This window comes from Podarcis liolepis (assembly GCF_965112155.1).
Source record: "Podarcis liolepis genome assembly, chromosome: 3".
Lineage (NCBI taxonomy): Eukaryota > Metazoa > Chordata > Lepidosauria > Squamata > Lacertidae > Podarcis > Podarcis liolepis.
The window spans coordinates 86,451,357-86,468,564 of NC_139557.1; the positions used below are offsets into that span (position 1 = coordinate 86,451,357).

The 17,208-nt window shown below is 43.9% G+C and overlaps 1 protein-coding gene across 5 annotated transcripts in view; it reads right to left on the reverse strand.

The window, feature by feature from the left end:
* Positions 1 to 17,208, reverse strand: part of MDGA1 (MAM domain containing glycosylphosphatidylinositol anchor 1) — a 239,175-nt gene that overhangs the window by 91,488 nt on the left and 130,479 nt on the right. For all 5 annotated transcript variants that reach the window (XR_014524576.1, XR_014524577.1, XM_083497182.1 and 2 more), the window contains exon 9: positions 1,677 to 1,946. Coding sequence is in view for 3 of the 5 variants with exons in the window: in XM_083497182.1 (XP_083353308.1) it covers positions 1,677 to 1,946 (270 nt within the window). In the remaining 2 variants the exon portion in view is untranslated. The remainder of the gene's footprint in view (positions 1 to 1,676; positions 1,947 to 17,208) is intronic.

The following is a 17,208-nucleotide window of genomic DNA, read 5'->3' on the forward strand; positions in this document are numbered from 1 at the left end:
GCTCTAGTGTCTATGTGGGGCAATATGTTAAAATGGTCCTTGTGAGGACTGCATCTGTGTGAAAACAGCCATTGCTTTCCATGGATGATGGAAAGGAGTGGCATATATAGTCTGAGTATTAAATGCACACACATTTTTATTATAAAAGGGCAGACATGTAGGTGCTTTGTAACTAGCTGGTTTTTTAAGCATGCAAGTCATACACAAACACCCAGGACAGATCCACACCATATATTTAAATCAAATCCACAAGACTTCCTCCCTCAAAGAATCCTGGGAACTGTAGTTTGTTAAGGATGCCGGGAAATGTTATGTGAGGAGAAAGCTACACTTTCCAAGATTATTTGAGGGGCATGATGTGCTTTCAGTGTACATGGGAAGTGATTTAAATGTGTGGTGTGGGTCTGTCCAAAGATTCAGGACCAAAAGGGCTTTCCTTGTCTAACATAGTGACAACATGACAGACAGCCATCAAGTAGAGAGATTGGCTGAGATACTCAATTTGGCAAATGGCAGATAGATCTGAAGGTTTATCAGCACAAAGCCGAGAAAAAACAACAGAAATGGATGGTTTTTCTTCCAGTGAGAACAAGCCCAAGAGCTAGTGTCAGACCTGGACTTGGGAAGACCAGGGTTGAAATCACCACAAAGCAAAAAGCTCACCTTGGCCCAGCCTCTAGCTCTCAGCCTAAACTACCTCAGAGGACTGTTGTAAGGATAAAATGAAAGTGGGTGGAAAGAACAATGTGTGCTGCCTTCACGTCCATGGAGGAAAAGCAAGATATAAACATTGCATGCATAGATAGATGATAGATAGATAGATAGATAGATAGATAGATAGATAGATAGATAGATAGGACCAAACAGGGATTCTCGATTCATGGCCTGTGATTTCCCGAATCAACTCTTACAGGGGAAAAAATACAAGAAAATAAGAATGCTGTGTTCATGTATATTCTGAGTTTCTAACAGCTTACATGCTATGGTAGACTCAAGAAGCACAACCCAATACAGAGGTAAGCATATCGTTTTCAATAGGATTGGGCATGTTTATTTCCATGCTGTATTGTAGCTTGATCGGACAAATGGTTTGTTTTCTGTTAGTCCATCTGATTGATGAAGCCTAGGAGACCTGTGCCTGCAGCACAAAACTGAATGTGCCAGTATGGAGTATGGCACATTTGTTGGGCTGATGTTTAAAGCACAGTGGGTGACACGATCATCTAATATGAGCTGGATTCAAGGATTCATCTTAGATGGAGGTTTCTAATACAAATGGAATTGTATGGGTGCCATGGAATGCAGGAAGCCATCTGTGAGAAGTGGCTCCCTATAAGGGTTGAAAACGTTCCAGTTGCAATCCCATTTTCCAGGCATTGCATTATGGCTGATGTCACCAGAGCAACACGGAGGATAATGGCTTCCTGTGCAGTTCCCTTTGTGATGGCACCTCACACAGCAAAAGCAGGCACAGGAATTGGGCCTGGGTTGTGCACCATGAAGAGAATGGCATTCATGGAGCGTGGTACAGCACAGGACAAGTAGGTCCAACTACAATAACAGGCCTCTTAGGCATGGTGACTTCTCTCACCTCCTTTTGCAAGCTATTCGCCAATTCCAACCACATTGAAATCTACTAAAAAGGAAAGAAGTTGGCTGATCTTTGCAGGACTTACCAGACACCTGGAAGAGGCAGGTTGCCACCCCGACATCATTGGAGATGCTACATTCGTAGTTGCCACTCGTCTCCCGGCTCACACTGTCCACCTTGTACTCGGAGAAGTCCTGCTGCTCCGTCGGAGGCACTGTCAGGAGACTCCCATTGAATCGCCAGACAGCTGTAGCCACTTTCATGGGGCTTCCCTTGAGCATGGTGCAGCGAAGGGTGACACTGCGCCCTATAGCCTGCCGGATATCCTGGAAAATGGGCTCCACTACTGGAGGGACTAGAGGACAAATGACAAAACAAAAACTTTCAATTAGAATAACAGCACCAAACGCAAGCCTCAGTGATGACGAAAGCATTTATTACTTCCTTTGAACAGCCCACCCTGTTCTGTGGATTTGGAGTAGTCAACAGTTATTTTTTTCCCAAAGATGGATCCATAGTGACCCACAAAGGGCTTGCAATGTAATGAGTGTAGAAGAAGCTTTAAGAGAAACTAAATAGGACAGAATAATAAAAAAGTGAAACAACCTTCCTTTCCACCCAAACATTTCCTTACTCCTGTAGCTTCCTTTTGTGTCAAATACAGCTCTCATATGCAACACATTTGAGGAAATGTCATTTATTGTCTGCTCTGATCTTCAGACTATAAATAGAAATATAGAGTAATAATATACCTGAAAGTTACCTTGACCCATGACTTTTTCTTTTTTTTAAATTGTACGTTTAGCCCCTTAATAAGACTGCTATGAGAGGGACTCCAATTCTAGCTGATAAAATAGAAACATATAGAGGTACAATATTCTGACGAGAAATACAAACATACAGAGGAATCATGTTGGACACTGAAGGTCCAGACCCTGCAGAAGTCCATTCGCTCAATTGTAATGATGAGTAAAATTCCAGGAGGAGGTCCTGAAAGAACAGTCTGCAGTAATGTGGCGAGATAGGCATCCTCAGACTTATGTGAGGGTTACGCTCCAGGCCCCTGCGTGCATAAGCTCAAATTGCGTAAGTGGGGAGCACCCTCTAAACACCTGTTTCCCCCCTGCTTCCCAGCCCCCTGTCCCACTGTTCCCACACAACTCTGAAGCTCCGGAGCCAGCAGGAGGATGTACTGTATGGGAAAGCAGCAGGTGTTGATGCTTCACTACTCTGCGCATCTGCCGTTAGGTAGTGGGGCTAAGCAGCATAAACAAAGCCCCTCTGTGCAACAGGTCTCTTTGGGGCTTCCTCCACCTTCACATAGGTCCTTTTCAGGCTCCAGGGTCTCCTTGCGAGCCATGAGGACTCTCAAGCTTCTCCCCACCATTACCTAGTGTGAATCTATTTATTTCCCAGTATTGCATACATACCTAGCTAGCCTCATGCGAGTCAATCATACATATATGGTGTGGGGGGGGGATGCCTGTACATTGTTTGTGTATTGTTTCTAGATATCATAACAGGACGAAATCTGAAAACTAGTCATTTGGCACAAACCATAGAATTACAGGGGTTGGAGGGCATTTGTTTTAGCTGGAGAGATGTACTAAATCAGAGTTTCATTATACAGTACTCAGATACCAATCAAATTAGACTGTGTCATATACAAGAATTGGAAGGTACCAAGGGGTACCATACTATTATTTTGTTATTCATTTAGAAAATAATTTGTGTGCTGGCCTTCTCAGCATAGGTGGCCCAGAGCAGTTCACAGCATCAGAAAACAGTTCATATAAAAAATACAACAAACAACAGTGTTAACAATTCTTTAGAAACCTAAACCATTTTTAAAAAGTTTACAAACACAGATATAAATTACCACCCAACTCGAAAAACTATGCTTAGTAAAATAACCCATTTTTAAGAGAAAGATTTCTTTCCGTTGAGCTTTAAATGCTATTAAACTGTTCATGCTAGTTTTCAGGCAGGATGTTGAAGTGACTGATATTTAAGGTTTTAACTGAACTTTGTGTGAACCGTCCTGAGGATTTTGTTGATTTGGTGGTCAAGAAATGCTCTGAGTAAAGAAGGAAACCTGGGGGTTGGAACACCTGTTTCTGGAAAGACCTTTTAAAAAGAAATGACAAGGCGTGCTAAAAATACACTTGTGCAATTGTACCTGCACTTGTTGCTAAACCAAGAGCAGAGGAAGACACTCACGCTCCCCTTAAATGTAAGGAAACCTCTTAAGTGTGATAAATGCACTGCCGGTATTCCTGTGCCATGGATTCCCAAGGACAGAGGAAGCGGCTGCAAAACTTTCTGGGTATTCAGCAAACAACAGGTGCCTTTGCTGAAGGCTCTTTCCTTGCAAAGATATTAATCAAAAGAAACGGAAAGGTGAAAATCAATTCTATCCTCCTAACCTGCTTTGGACTCTTTAAAAAGGAGGCACTTTTGAGGGAGCTGACCTTCAGGCTCTTCATCTTAGCATATGACTCAACAGCTTCATTAACTGAGTCCCAAGAACAAAAGGTTGGCTAAACAAATTGACCAGCACCACCCCTCCCTCGCCCCCCAGTCAGTGCTCACTTCAACAGGCTCAGAATAGGGCAATCCTTCAAAAGTAGACCTTAAAAAGGGGTTGGCATTAAGAACTAGTAACCTGTATGCAGAGAGGCTTTTTCCTGTTTTAATGCCATTTCATAAAGTTGTCAACTGACTAGAACTGGCTATTCTTCTGCCTTTAACAGAAGCTTGACATGGAAGGATTAGTACGTGGGTAGGCAGACTAAAGTCCAGGGGCCAGATCCGGCCCAATCGCCTTCTAAATCCGGCCTGCGGATGGTCCAGGAATCAGCGTGTTTTTACATGAGTAGAAAGTGTCCTTTTATTTAAAATGCATCTCTGGGTTATTCGTGGGGCATAGGGATTCGTTCATTATTATTATTTTTCAAAATATAGTCCGCCCCCCCACAAGGTCTGAGGGACAGTGGACTGGCCCCCTGCTGAAAAAGTTTGCTGATCCCTGGATTAGTAGGTCAAGCTTTTCACAACAACAGAGGCGAGCAGGGGTAGGCTAGGATGTTTTGCTGCTGTAGGCAAAACGCCCCCCACACCTGTGGGCCCTTTCCTACCCCCATTGTTGCTACCCTGTCACTGCACCCTCGCCAGCACCCACACTTTCACAACAACATAGTTGTCAAGGGTGCAGCATTAGCGGTGGGGGCAAGGGCGCTGTGGCAGCAGGGTCAATGCCCTAGAGTGCTCAATGGTCAAGGATGAAGGGAGATGGACTCCAGCAATATCTGGAGGGCCACAGGTTCCCCACCCCCTGCTTTAGCGCAACACCCATTTGGCCTCTGAAAACGAAGAGCAGCCCCTGTCGCTGTCCCAGACTCAGCAAGAAACGCTCAGCTACAAAAACTTCCCAATTGCTCTTGGCAGCTTCCAAGATAAAGGGCCCATCAGAAATTACACAATCCTTCCGCCTGCTTGTTTTCCATTTCCCACAAATAATGTGCCACAATATGCAAATATCGCAGCCTGGGTATTGTGAAGCTCAGATATGGGACCCCACACGCAAGCCTTGAACTATTCAAGTGTCAGTGGCTCTTCTCGCTTGTCTTCCCTCGTTCAAAAATTAAACCGCAAAAGCAGCTAATGTGGTGAGTGGTAATATGAAAGGGGTGAAGAGGCCAGAGCATCAGCCAGCAGCCCGTAAGCCGTGCTTCTTCCTCAGACTTGTTAATATTCTGCTACTCCAAAAACAAAGGGCAGCAAAACAACTTTGCAATAACACAAACCGTAATAATCCTCCTGCTCTTCGGGAATGAATAAAAAGATGAACGAAACTGATGTGGCCTGCTCAGTCTTGCCCAGGAACCAGAGTGCCTTGATTTACACATCACCCTGACTAGAGAAGGACCCAGAACTTTGCAACACGAAAAAACACACCAGCTCTAGGTTCAGGAAAATATGGAGCATGTGGCAATGAGGGGCAAGCGCCAAGCAAACAAGGGCAGGATTTGTCAAGTGTGAGACATGTATCGCTGTGCCTCAAATAACCTTTCACTTTCCCACTTTTACAAGATTAGCAAGTTCTGGATTTATTCTTCAGCAGGAATGAGGCTCCGAAACATAAGGGTCACTGGAGCATGACCGAGTTCTAAAACCCATTTTAAAAATCTATTTTTACTTTTGCTTCAGGGAAAGGAGAAGTCTTGCTTTGCACCAAGCAGACAGACTCCTGCATGGAGATATACCAAAGCTAGTGATGTGGGGTGGGAATTTCCCTGCAAAAGATTTTCTGGAAATTTTCCCAATGCTTTCTTTTCTGTGAAAAATAAATAAATGGGTTTCATAAGTTCATTAGTAACAATGAATGGGTGCCAATTCCAAACGAAGTATTAGACAACCCAGGCAATTTGAAAGTTTTGAGCTTTGTTTTCTGAACGCAAGTAAAATAAATTACATTGCACTGTAGGCCAGGGAACCTCAGGCCTGGAAGCTGAATGTGGCCTTCTAGAATTTTCTATCATGTCCCTGGACCTCTCTCCAGTCTACAACTCCTTCCTAGCTACACACCCCTCCCTGCAGACCACATTATCAGCCCTGCTTTGCACTCTCCTTGGCTGAGATGTTTATGTGAACTCTGACAATGCTCTTGCTTGTCTGGATGGAGAACAGAGAGGGTTGTGTAAGTCTGTGTAGAAACCAGTCCACTGTACAAAGGTAAAATTTACACCTGCTGATCCACTCACCTTTCTTTCTGGCTCAGTCCATGACTGGCATTTGGCTCCTCCCAAAGTTTTAGAATTTTGTACTACTTTATTGTTGTTAGCCGCCCTGAGCCCGGCTTCGGCTGGGGAGGGCAGGATATAAATAAAATTTATTATTATTATTATTATTATCTCAGAAAACCTGAGTGCCTGGTTGCCCAAGCACCTAAAAATTGGATGCCAGGGCTTCTGCGCCATCTGCAGAAGTGAGTGGCTACCAGAGACAAGGCTTTCTAGATGGTGGCTTCAAGGTGGCCAGCTGAAAAAGAGGCTGGGGCTCCTATCCCTTTAATAGTTCTGTAGAAAAGGGAATTTCCTAATGTGTAGCCCACCATGACTATCATACAATGCCAGAAGCCCTGTCTTCTTCATGTATTTGGCCACCACAGGTGACTCTCTAGCTCTGAGATACCCTCTCCTGAAAAGTTCACTTGGCACCTGCCTCATTACCCTTTCGATTCCAGACAAAGGCCTTTTTTATTATCTTGAGCTTTTTAGATGCTATTTTAATCCAGCCGATTGTTTTTCTGTGACTTCCGTGATTTTGTGGCTTTTAGTATATTAAGTTGTTTATATGTTTTAATAGTTTTCTTCTTTTCTTCTTTTTGTAAACCATTCTGGCAATATGATTTAAGGGCAGTATAAAAACACTGACGAGGATAAATCAAAAACAGTTTTACAGTCTTCTGTTGGGCAAGCATCGAGAAATCTGTCTCCTAAATAATGGGAATTTTATTTATAGATAGATATACATACTCATTCACTTGAGTTTTCTTAATTAACTTGGTGCAGATTGCAAGCTAATGTTTTTTGCATGTGGGGGACATATTCAGAGAGGGATTCTGCAGCATAGCAAAATGATGTTCTTAGAGGTCACACCTGAAACCCATTCATTCCTAGTCATCCAGAAGAAACAGGTTCCCAGCCATGTTGACTTTTGCATGACCTCGAATGAACCCGTGTTCCAAAAGTAGCTTTTAAGAATGTTGTGCTGACATATCACAGGAGTTCTTTCTAAGAGGCTCTGGATATCTAAAGCGTTATGTTACAGCTTGTCCCAACTTGATTCAGATGCAAACGAAAGAACCATGAAATAAAGGAACGGTCCAACAACTGATAGCAGTCTGTCAAGTCTGTGCAATTCTGCTTCACACAATCAGCTGAGGGTTTTCTAGACCCTGGAAAAAGTCTACAAGCCATCCTACAATGGGTCTACTTGAAAATGGCACACTTTTTCTCTTCCTGGTCATTGCTCCTTCCCTCTTCATTCATTGTCAGAGGTTGAAAAAAAGGGGTGAGTTTGTCCCACAATACCAAGGCACGTATTTAAATAGTAGGAGACAACTTGCTAATTTTACCCGTTCATTTCTTCTAACTGAAGCAGAAACTTTACACACGCAGCAGATTAGCTGTAGGGCCAAAGAAGCACAGGTGTAATTGCACAAATTCAGTGATTATTAACGAGCTCATTTCCAGAAAGAAGAAAAGGGGAAATGGCCTTTCTGGGACAGCAAGGGACAAAAAGGAATGTAACGATTTGAGGGCTAGGGGTGGGAGAGAAACTTGATTCAGTTCACACTGAAAGCTGAGTCTAGCATAGGGCTTGTCTACACTTCTGTTTGTCCCATGCCTAGAAAGTATGCTTCTTTCCCAGGGAAACCTGCTATTTAGTGCTAAATCGGAGCAAATGTCAATCTAGAGAAAACCCCAAATGGCCATTTGGTCAGATGGAGCACTAAAGAGGAGTTTTCCCTGGGGAAAAGCAGCGGGATAAGAGGAAGGGTGGATGAGCCCTTCGTTTCACTTTCTGAAACAATGTGAGACCAAAACACAGCCATCCTTCAAAATTCACACTTCTCTGAATTTTGCGTTGCAATTTTCCAGCCAATGTTTACAAAAATGCCTAGATCAGGGGGAAGTGTGCATTACCATTAATATACCAGTGAAGTAACATATATAATGCCTTTTATATTAGGAGAATTGGTTGCAAAAATGTGTAGTCAAAACTTCATTCACACATGTTTCTTAGGGGAAATTCTCACTAAAATGCTGGTGGATTTTCACATGGACCTTTTAAAACAGAATTTGCAAACTGCTACAAAATGTGGAGAGCTGAATTTAAGATTGGAAAAATGAGAAACCAAGAGAACCGAAACTCACAGATCTTTCCATTGCCAGTGATGGCATGGGTCAGACACACTCTCACTCTGTAGCAGCAAAAATATAATAACGACTCTTGCCTTTCATATAACAGAAATGTACAGTGTGTTCCTGTGCATGTTGACCAGAAGCAAGTTGCATCAAGTTCAGTGGGACTTATTCCTATTAACTTTTTTTACCGAGGCAGGAGATTTCACAGGCAACCTGATTTCCTGACATTTCATATGCAGAATGTGTTAACGTTGAGATTATCATTCATTTCATTTCTATCCTGCCTTTCCTCTAAGGAACTCAAGGCAGCATGCTATGGTTTTTCACCCACCCCTTTATTGCCACAACAATCTTATGGGAAAGGTTAGGTTGAAAGTGCTGGTCTTAAAGTCACCCAGTGATCTTCATGGCTGGGTGGAGGTTAGAACCTAGATTCCCCCAATCCAACCATTCTACCTCTAAACCATTAAGGCACACTGGCTTTACTGCAGTAAAGGGGGCTTAAGGGACTTTGGGGACAATCCTGTCAAAGTTAAACACATTTTAAGTCCTTGTTTTTTAAACTACAGAGTTGAGCTGGTGCTTGAGGCTCCAATTAGGAGTTAATGGCAAGGAACTAGAAAACAGTCGCCACAGCCCCTCTTCACAATAGCTTCAAGCAGGTAAAAGGTAGGACGTGCCATCATTATGGTTTCAATTTCCCCCTTCCACTCCACTCCACTGGCTGCCACATAAAAAGCTCCAGGAAAATCTAAGGCAGGGATGGGGAAACTATTGCCCTCCGGATGTTGGATAGCAATCCGCCATCAGCCTCAGCTAGCACAGCCAATGATGATGGGAGTTGTAGTTAAGCAATATCTGGAGGGCTACAGGTTGCCCAAACCAGGACTAAAGCAATGACATCATGTAGCATATTTTTAAATGAGAGGAGAGGAGAACAATCATAACAGACGACTACTTTCAGTGGCAGCCCCAGGCCTCTTATAAGCCTATTGAACCAACCAAGGTATTCTGTACTTGGGATCAGTCACTGTATCAAGCTACATCCTTCTGTCATTGAAATTAATGAGACTTGAAGCATTTCAATTTGGCTCTGGATTGTGTTCATCAAGGGGGGGGGGCGAGTTTGACACCAAAAATTATAAGTTACGAAACAGAGACTGTTCAGTGGGTCTCTCTAAGGTCAGCACAGAATTGTGCATGTGTGTATTTTGAGTTTCACAGAAAAAGATCCAAGCCTCAATTTAATTAGCCTTTTCCAGAGAAGTGACTGAGGATGGTGAACAGCCCTTGACTTTAGAGCTCAGTTCCCTTACACCCGCCTGAGCCAATTAACACAACTAGCCAAATCTTCTTCAAGAAAGAAGGTTAGAGGCACTCAGTGATTTCCTGCGGACGGTTAATATATCACACTACAGTTTCTGCTTCACAACTGTTGGAAGATATTTCACCCTGGGTGGGATTATGCTGACCTCTGTGCCCCTCTCCCCCGATCACCTCTCCTCGAAGCAGCTGAGAGCTAGGCATGCTGAATCTCACGCTTAGACTCCATGCCCAATTAAAGCATGCTTACAAGGCACTACAAAGAGAAATACTCCCTTGCAGCTAAAGCATTCCTATGGCTCAGCACCCTTGAAGTCTTGGGTTTCTGAACACCATTTCATTAACTGAAAAGGATGTGTTGGGGAGGGGGAAATGGAACACGTACAGAGGAAGACAAAATAAGTGAAGTCAAACAAGACCCTCCTACCCATCCTTTGATGAGTGCTGTTTCCCCCCTAGTAAGACAAAGTGCATAGCACCCAAGACTGGTCACGTATTTTTGGCACACGAGGAAGAAAAAACCACAAATCACCTCTCGCTGATAGCAAAAACACAACAGTAAGTTCAATAACCAACAATCTGCTGCCATTTTATGACACCCAGAATCTACTGCCTGAAGTGGTTGCCTCACTCTGCCAAGCGGTAGGGCTGGATCTGCAGGGAGTCATTGTACCATATGTATTAGGCATAACTGGGTGAGGCATAGAGCCTTGCTGCAGAGAATCAGCAGAATTACTTGCTATCAGCTGAGGGTCAGAACGACAGAGCAGTAAATCGTGTGACCTCCTGCATAGGCAGGAGGAGGACCCTCTTTGTTTATTTTGGTGTGGTACCAATTTCTCTCTGATAGCACACTACTGACCTGGTTCACATGACATGGTAAGCCACACAATGGTTCACCAAGACTGTGTGAGTGTATCCAAGGTTTGTTTTATCTACAGCTCATGGTTAGTGAGGAGAGAGCTTAAGCGTGAATCCTGGTTCAGAGGGCATGTTAAGCCAAACTTTGCCCTAGCTTGGCAGGGGATGGACAAGGGAGGAGCAGGGTGGATGCAAGCTATGGTTATAAAATCTTTTGTAAAAAGCAGCTGTAGGCTCCTCTCTGTGAACCCACACATTCATGTAGTCTCAGCTGAGCCATAGTTTGGTTTACTGTATCATGTGAACCAGATCACGGTGTCTGAGCATGCTGTTTGGCAATTATTGGGCTAGGAAAGGAATGTACAGACTCCTGTATCAAACCCTGCAGTTTAAGATTGTGTAGCTTAAGTAATGCATGTTATTTCCCTGCCCTCTTCTTCCTCTACTGTCTTCCTATGTAGAACTTTGACCAGTAAAGCACCATGCATGCTGGTGGTACAAATAAAAAAAGAGAGGGGGGAATGTGTGTAACTACACTTGGACTGGGGGGTAAATCCAATTCAGTTTGCATCTAAAGGCAAATTTATTTAATTTGGCACTTTCCAAAACAATCTGCGAACCAAAACACAGACATTCTTTGTAATTCACAATTCTCCAGTTTTTGAAATGCAATTCTCTGGTCAAGCATTGTGTACAAAAATGCATATTGTGGGGTAAACTGTGTATAATATGCGTATATTCATGAACATAACATACAAAAATGTACTGTATTCAGGGAAATGGTTTTACAAAAATATATACATTAAGCAAAATTGTAAACAAAATTGTGTATAATAGGAGAAATTTGCAATAAAATGTTAATGAATTTTCAGAAGGAATCTTTTTTCAAAAAATAGCACCATGATGTGGAAATTTGGAGAACGAAAGACTGGGAGAATGAGAAAATGAGAGGGAGGAATTTAGTGTCATGCTAAGGCAATTGTTCTGTCAGGCCAAGCATTTTGGCTTGCCAGACAGAATGATCACCTTTCTTCCTACTAGACAGAAAAAAATCCCACCCATGCACAGTTGCCACCAAAAATGGCTGCTCCATACCTTGTTCCCATCTCCTCTCTTCAACATCTGCTAATACTTACCTACCTTTGTCTGAGATAATTGTTTGTGTATATTCCCCCACTTCTTGTGGCAGACAATATACCAGATCAGGGGTGGGGAAATGCAAGTTGTATCAGATGTTCCAGAGGTGAAACTAGGTGTGTGGCTGTCATTTTTGGCATTAGCCAAGTATATAATGCAATATCTAGGTTTGGCCTTAAGATAACCTACAGTGCACAACATTCCTTCAGAAATACCTGCACATCACAAACAAGCGAACATTCTGAAATTTTTTTTAACGTCTGAGCCTCGCTAGTCAACACCCAAGTGAATTCACACCTCTCCATTTTACCACGGGCAAAACTAAACTAGCAGGTAATGTTACGCCAATGGAAAGCAAGTAGCTCTTCTGCATTAACAAGAAGTACAAAAGGAGCTTTAGGCCACATTTCACTCTCTAAAGAAGCCCTTGACAAGATCACACTGGCATTTATTCTAGCTCTTAACATTTCCCATTCCTGTCTTCTTTCTCTGATCTTAAGCACCCAAGAGTACAACGTTTTATTTTGCATTTAGGTTTAATTTCCTCTGGGGAGAAATGGTGCCTCAGGTTCTAAATGCCAGCAGAGTCACACACAATCAAAACTGCATCCTTGGCTCTTATCACTTATCCCAAGCAACATAGATGGGGCTGAAGAAAGACCAGGTCACAAAGGCAGGAGGTTGGTGGTGGAGGTATACAAAAGAACCAAACAACCGGACTATTTTATTCACTGTGTCTGAATTTCATGCAGAATTTTAAAAGGAGCTAGAATCTATGTGTGAACTTTTGCTGTGTACACGTTATACCCTTAAAGCACATTTGAAGTGCATTCTTCCCCTTCTAATAATTCTGAGCAATGCAGTTTGTTCAGGATTGCTGGGAATCGTAACTATGTGAAGCGTCAACTACAGTCCCCAGAATTCTTTGAGGGGGAAATGTGTTTTGAATGTGCTTCCAAAATATATTGTGTATGCAGCCTTTACTAATGTCAGACCAAGTAGCCCCATTTCAGCTTACAATACATGTGGAATCGTCATAAAGAGTGCTAAATGAAAGGAAGTATCACATGTATTCACTTATTTTACACAACTGTGTTCCATCCTTCCCACAGTGTACATGGGATGAAGCATACTCTGGCCTCTGCCATTGGCTAGGGATTGTGTCCCCTTGCCTCACAAGACAAACATCAAGTAAAGGCCACCCTGTAAATGATATATAAAATATAATACAACTAGTAAGAATGATAAAACTGTGACCCCACCCTGCACTCAGCTCCCACCTCCTAGAAGGTGTCAAGATGTGACAGCGACCATACTCTGGGAAAGGCTTTGACTGGCCAGCTAAAACAGGTGAGCATAGCTAATGGGTATCAAACCCTCAGTGAGATAGGGGCTTCCTCTGCATGCAAAGACAGACTCCAGTGGCCTGAGTGGATGAGACCATTAGTAGCTTCAATGATCAAGAACACGGTTACTGAATGCGCTGTAGAGGGAAGTGAGGGGCAGATAGGGCTCATCAACCTAGAAAGGTAGCCGATCTAGGAGAAGGAAAACTCTGATCCTAAACCTCTGCTGCCTTGCAGGACACCTTCAGGTAAAGAAAAGGTGAAGGAGCAAACCTTACACACATCCTGAGTAGAGTCCCTAAGATGGTTGGATGCACCTTGTATGCCTCCTTCCAGCATCTCTGGCAGCCAAGCTGGTGCCAAACAGATTGCTCTGCTTTCCTTTAGACCATATCAGTGAGGCCGTGTGTGTGTGTGTGTGTGTGTGTGTGTGTGTGTGTGTGTGTGTTGTCATCTGGGCAGCCCAGGACCTCCATACACACTGCCCAGACTTGTGCTCTGGGAAGGTCACTTAAGTGCTGCTAATGCAGCAGTTTGATTTCACCCTCGGAGGGGCCCTCCAGTGTCTCTCAAGCCAGATGGATACCAATAGCAGGAATGATGCCAGGAGACAAAATTAGAAAAGGAATCTAGCAATACAATCACAGAAGGGAGGCACTGGCAAGGAAAGATTAGCCTGGCATGCAGTGGATGTAAATGCCCACTAATACCTCACCAGGGCTGGCATCATGTGTTGGCATGGTTGGATCTGCCCCATACCTTTAACACAGCTCCCCTCAACAATAATTGAGGGTGGTAGGGAATAGACTGAGGCCCTGGCATCACAACCCTGCTGATAAGTAGGTCTGAGTGCCCGGGAGGGAGCCAGAAATGAGGGGATCGGTGCTGCTCAAACTAGGGATTCTTCATAGACATAAATGAAGTGGCCCTGACTGAAGGTAACTTGGGATCCAATGAACATAACAGATGCTTCCTGTACAGTAAACTACTTGTGCACATAAGCCCTTGATCACCATGCATTTTAAAGATTAATTGTTGTTGCCAACAAATAATGAATGCAATTGTTGACTATGACTAATGCAAGTCATATGGAGTCCAACTGGGGCGCTCTGGTTTCATAAATAATCATCAATAAATGCTATTGTTCCTTGCCGTTTAATATTGCAGAATAGTCTCTTCTGCACAATTCTTCCTCACCTTCTTCTTGACACTACACTGCAAATGATTCGGAAGGGCTCAGAAGATGGATGGTGGCATAGGTACTTGTGCAAGATGAGCCAAATTACAAAACCTGTCTGCCCAGACTGCCCCCAAAGTGCCGTTTCTGCCTTTGATCTCTGCAAGGCACACCGCTGCCCAATAAGGAATTGCACACAGACCTTTGCTCCCTGAGCACTCATTTTCACACATTCCACTGAACAGCCATCCACTTGGAATGACTTTCGGTCATTACGGCACTGGCTGGAATTCAAAGAAACATTCGGAAGAAGAAAGACTTTGTAGCTGGCTACCTACCAGCTGTCTGAGCAATCCAGTCGCTGCCTGTACAGTTGCTTCTCTTTTCATACAGTAATTGAAAGTTAAAAGCAGCTAATGCTGCAGGTAAAGTGAGGCTGAAGACAGCAGAGCCCTTCGGAGGGGAGGAGGAGATGCTCAGCTGTGTGACACAATGATCAGCAGAGCCACAGGTGGCCAGGGCCTTCTGTCTTGCAGCTGGGCTGGAGAGTTACCTTGCCGTCTGTTTCCAGCTCGAAGGCTAAATTAGGAGCACTAGGCATTCCCTTCACAGATGCTTCCCTAATAGATGGGGGAAGGAAGGCCTACAGCCAGAGGCTGACACAACTACTGTGCTAGCAACAGAGGTTGCATCAAATTAAAAAGAAGAACCAGGTGCATGTGGGAGAGGCCCCACTGAGATGACACTCGGGGGGGGGAGGGTACATACGTTTTGTGTAAAATTGTGACACCATTTATCACATCAAGGGAGTAACTCAAGTGTCAACTACCAGGCAGGATGAATGAAAACAATATAATTCACTATTATTAAAAGAACAACTACTACTGCTATTGTGGTCCCCCCCCCATTCACATTGTTATACATACCACTACTATTAAGTATTTTGCTTAGGGAATAGGGGTAGATTTATCAGTCTATTCCCAGTCTATGCCAGGGTCACATGTGTTCATTCATAAATCCCTTATTTCCCATTTCTGCTTCAACCCACAGGTGTTTTTTTTTTTAAAGCATAAATTTGTGTTATTTTTGAACTTATTTCTCATCCAATATGCATTTTGAATGAATTTTGCCAAGGCACGCTTTTTGGTATGCATTCTGTTCTAACATTTGCTCAGGGAAATCATTCTCCTGAACTGCTAGGCTCCCTTCTACAGCAGAGGGGATGAGGAAAGAGGCCAGAGACTAGACTGGCATCCATTCAAGCTCTGCAGTCTGCTACTCCTGCCTGGCCCCGCCTTCCACAGCTGCCCCACCTGGACAACCTGGTCCCTGTTCTATCTGGACTCTCATCCAGAGAGAGGGATTTATGATCTCGCCCACACGGCAGATAAGCATATTCTGACATTTGATGTCTCGGGCTCCTTTGGCGACAGACTTCAATCAGACCGGCTGGCATCAAAGGAGCCTCTCAGAGCAGCCAAGTCCACTTATCGCAGACACAGCAGCACCTCGCACCTTCACCCTTTTAATGTCAAGTGGGGAAGATTTTATCTGCAGAAGAGGGGGCCATTTTAGGCCAGTGGCAGGAAACACAATTCCCAGCAGCAAATTGGAGCACCTCCTTTTTCTCCCCGAAGTCTTCCCTAGCCCATAGACATTGAAAGGTCTTTTGACTAGGAGACAACACAGGGGTTAACGTGGATGTAGGTAAGGGTCCATGATGCTGGACTGCATAGTTGGCCCTCCAACCCCTCCCCTCTCTCTTTGCATTCTTAACTATACTTACTCTGAAGCAAGGTTCGCCATTCAAGGCGAACCAGTGAGAGAGCCAGTGTGGTGTAGTGGTTAAGAGTGGTAGTCACGTAATCTGGGAAACTGGGTTCGTGTCTCCGCTCCTCCACATGCAGTTGCTGGGTGACCTTGGGCCAGTCACACTTCTGTGAAGTCTCTCAGCCCCACTCACCTCACAGAGTGTTTGTTGTGGGGGAGGAAGGGAAAGGAGAATGTTAGCCGCTTTGAGACTCCTGAAGGGGAGTGAAAGGCGGGCTATCAAATCCAAACTCTTCTTCTTCTTCTAATGCCTGAAGCGACAACAACATAAATTTAAAGCATATTGAAAGCACTTGACTTTCCCTGCAAAGAACCCAGGGAACTGTCAATTTACCCCTCACAGAGCTACAATTCCCAGCATCCTTAGCAAACTGCAGTTCCCAGGATTCTTGAGGGAAACCACATGCTTTAAACGTATGGTTTGGATCCAAAATGTGTTAGTTTTAACCACAGCGAAGGCCCATGTGTGAAAAGCTCAGAGATTCTGCCTCGGATAAGAGAAGGTTTGGTGTGGTGGGGAGAAAACAAGATCCCAGGATTTGCTGCCTTCCGGAACAGCTTGACCAGGGAGTGATGTCTTGAATAAATGATTTAAAAATTTCACTCAGCTTTATTTTTAAAGCTAGCTCTTCTGTTGCACAGAGAACTGATGTGGCTGTTGCTAAGGAAGCAGATTAAATCACAAGATTGCTTACCCCAAGGTATAAATCTCAGGTTTTGCATACATAAAGGTATGCATACAAGAAATGGGGGGGAGGGGGAGGTGAGTGATATAGTTATCAGTGCAAACCTGCTGAAAACTTTGCCTCAAGATGTCATCCTTTTCTTTAGAGCCAATTAGTGGCTGCGATTTTTCATCTTTCCCCCAGTTCTTGCGCATTTCTCTCCAGCAATGTCTTCTACAATGAATGCATCTTCCCCCAAAGCCCCAGTCTCCCATTTCACGGCACAGCAAGCAATTGGCCAGGAGGTCGTGTATTATGCATATGCTATGAACTGTTAAAGGAAATC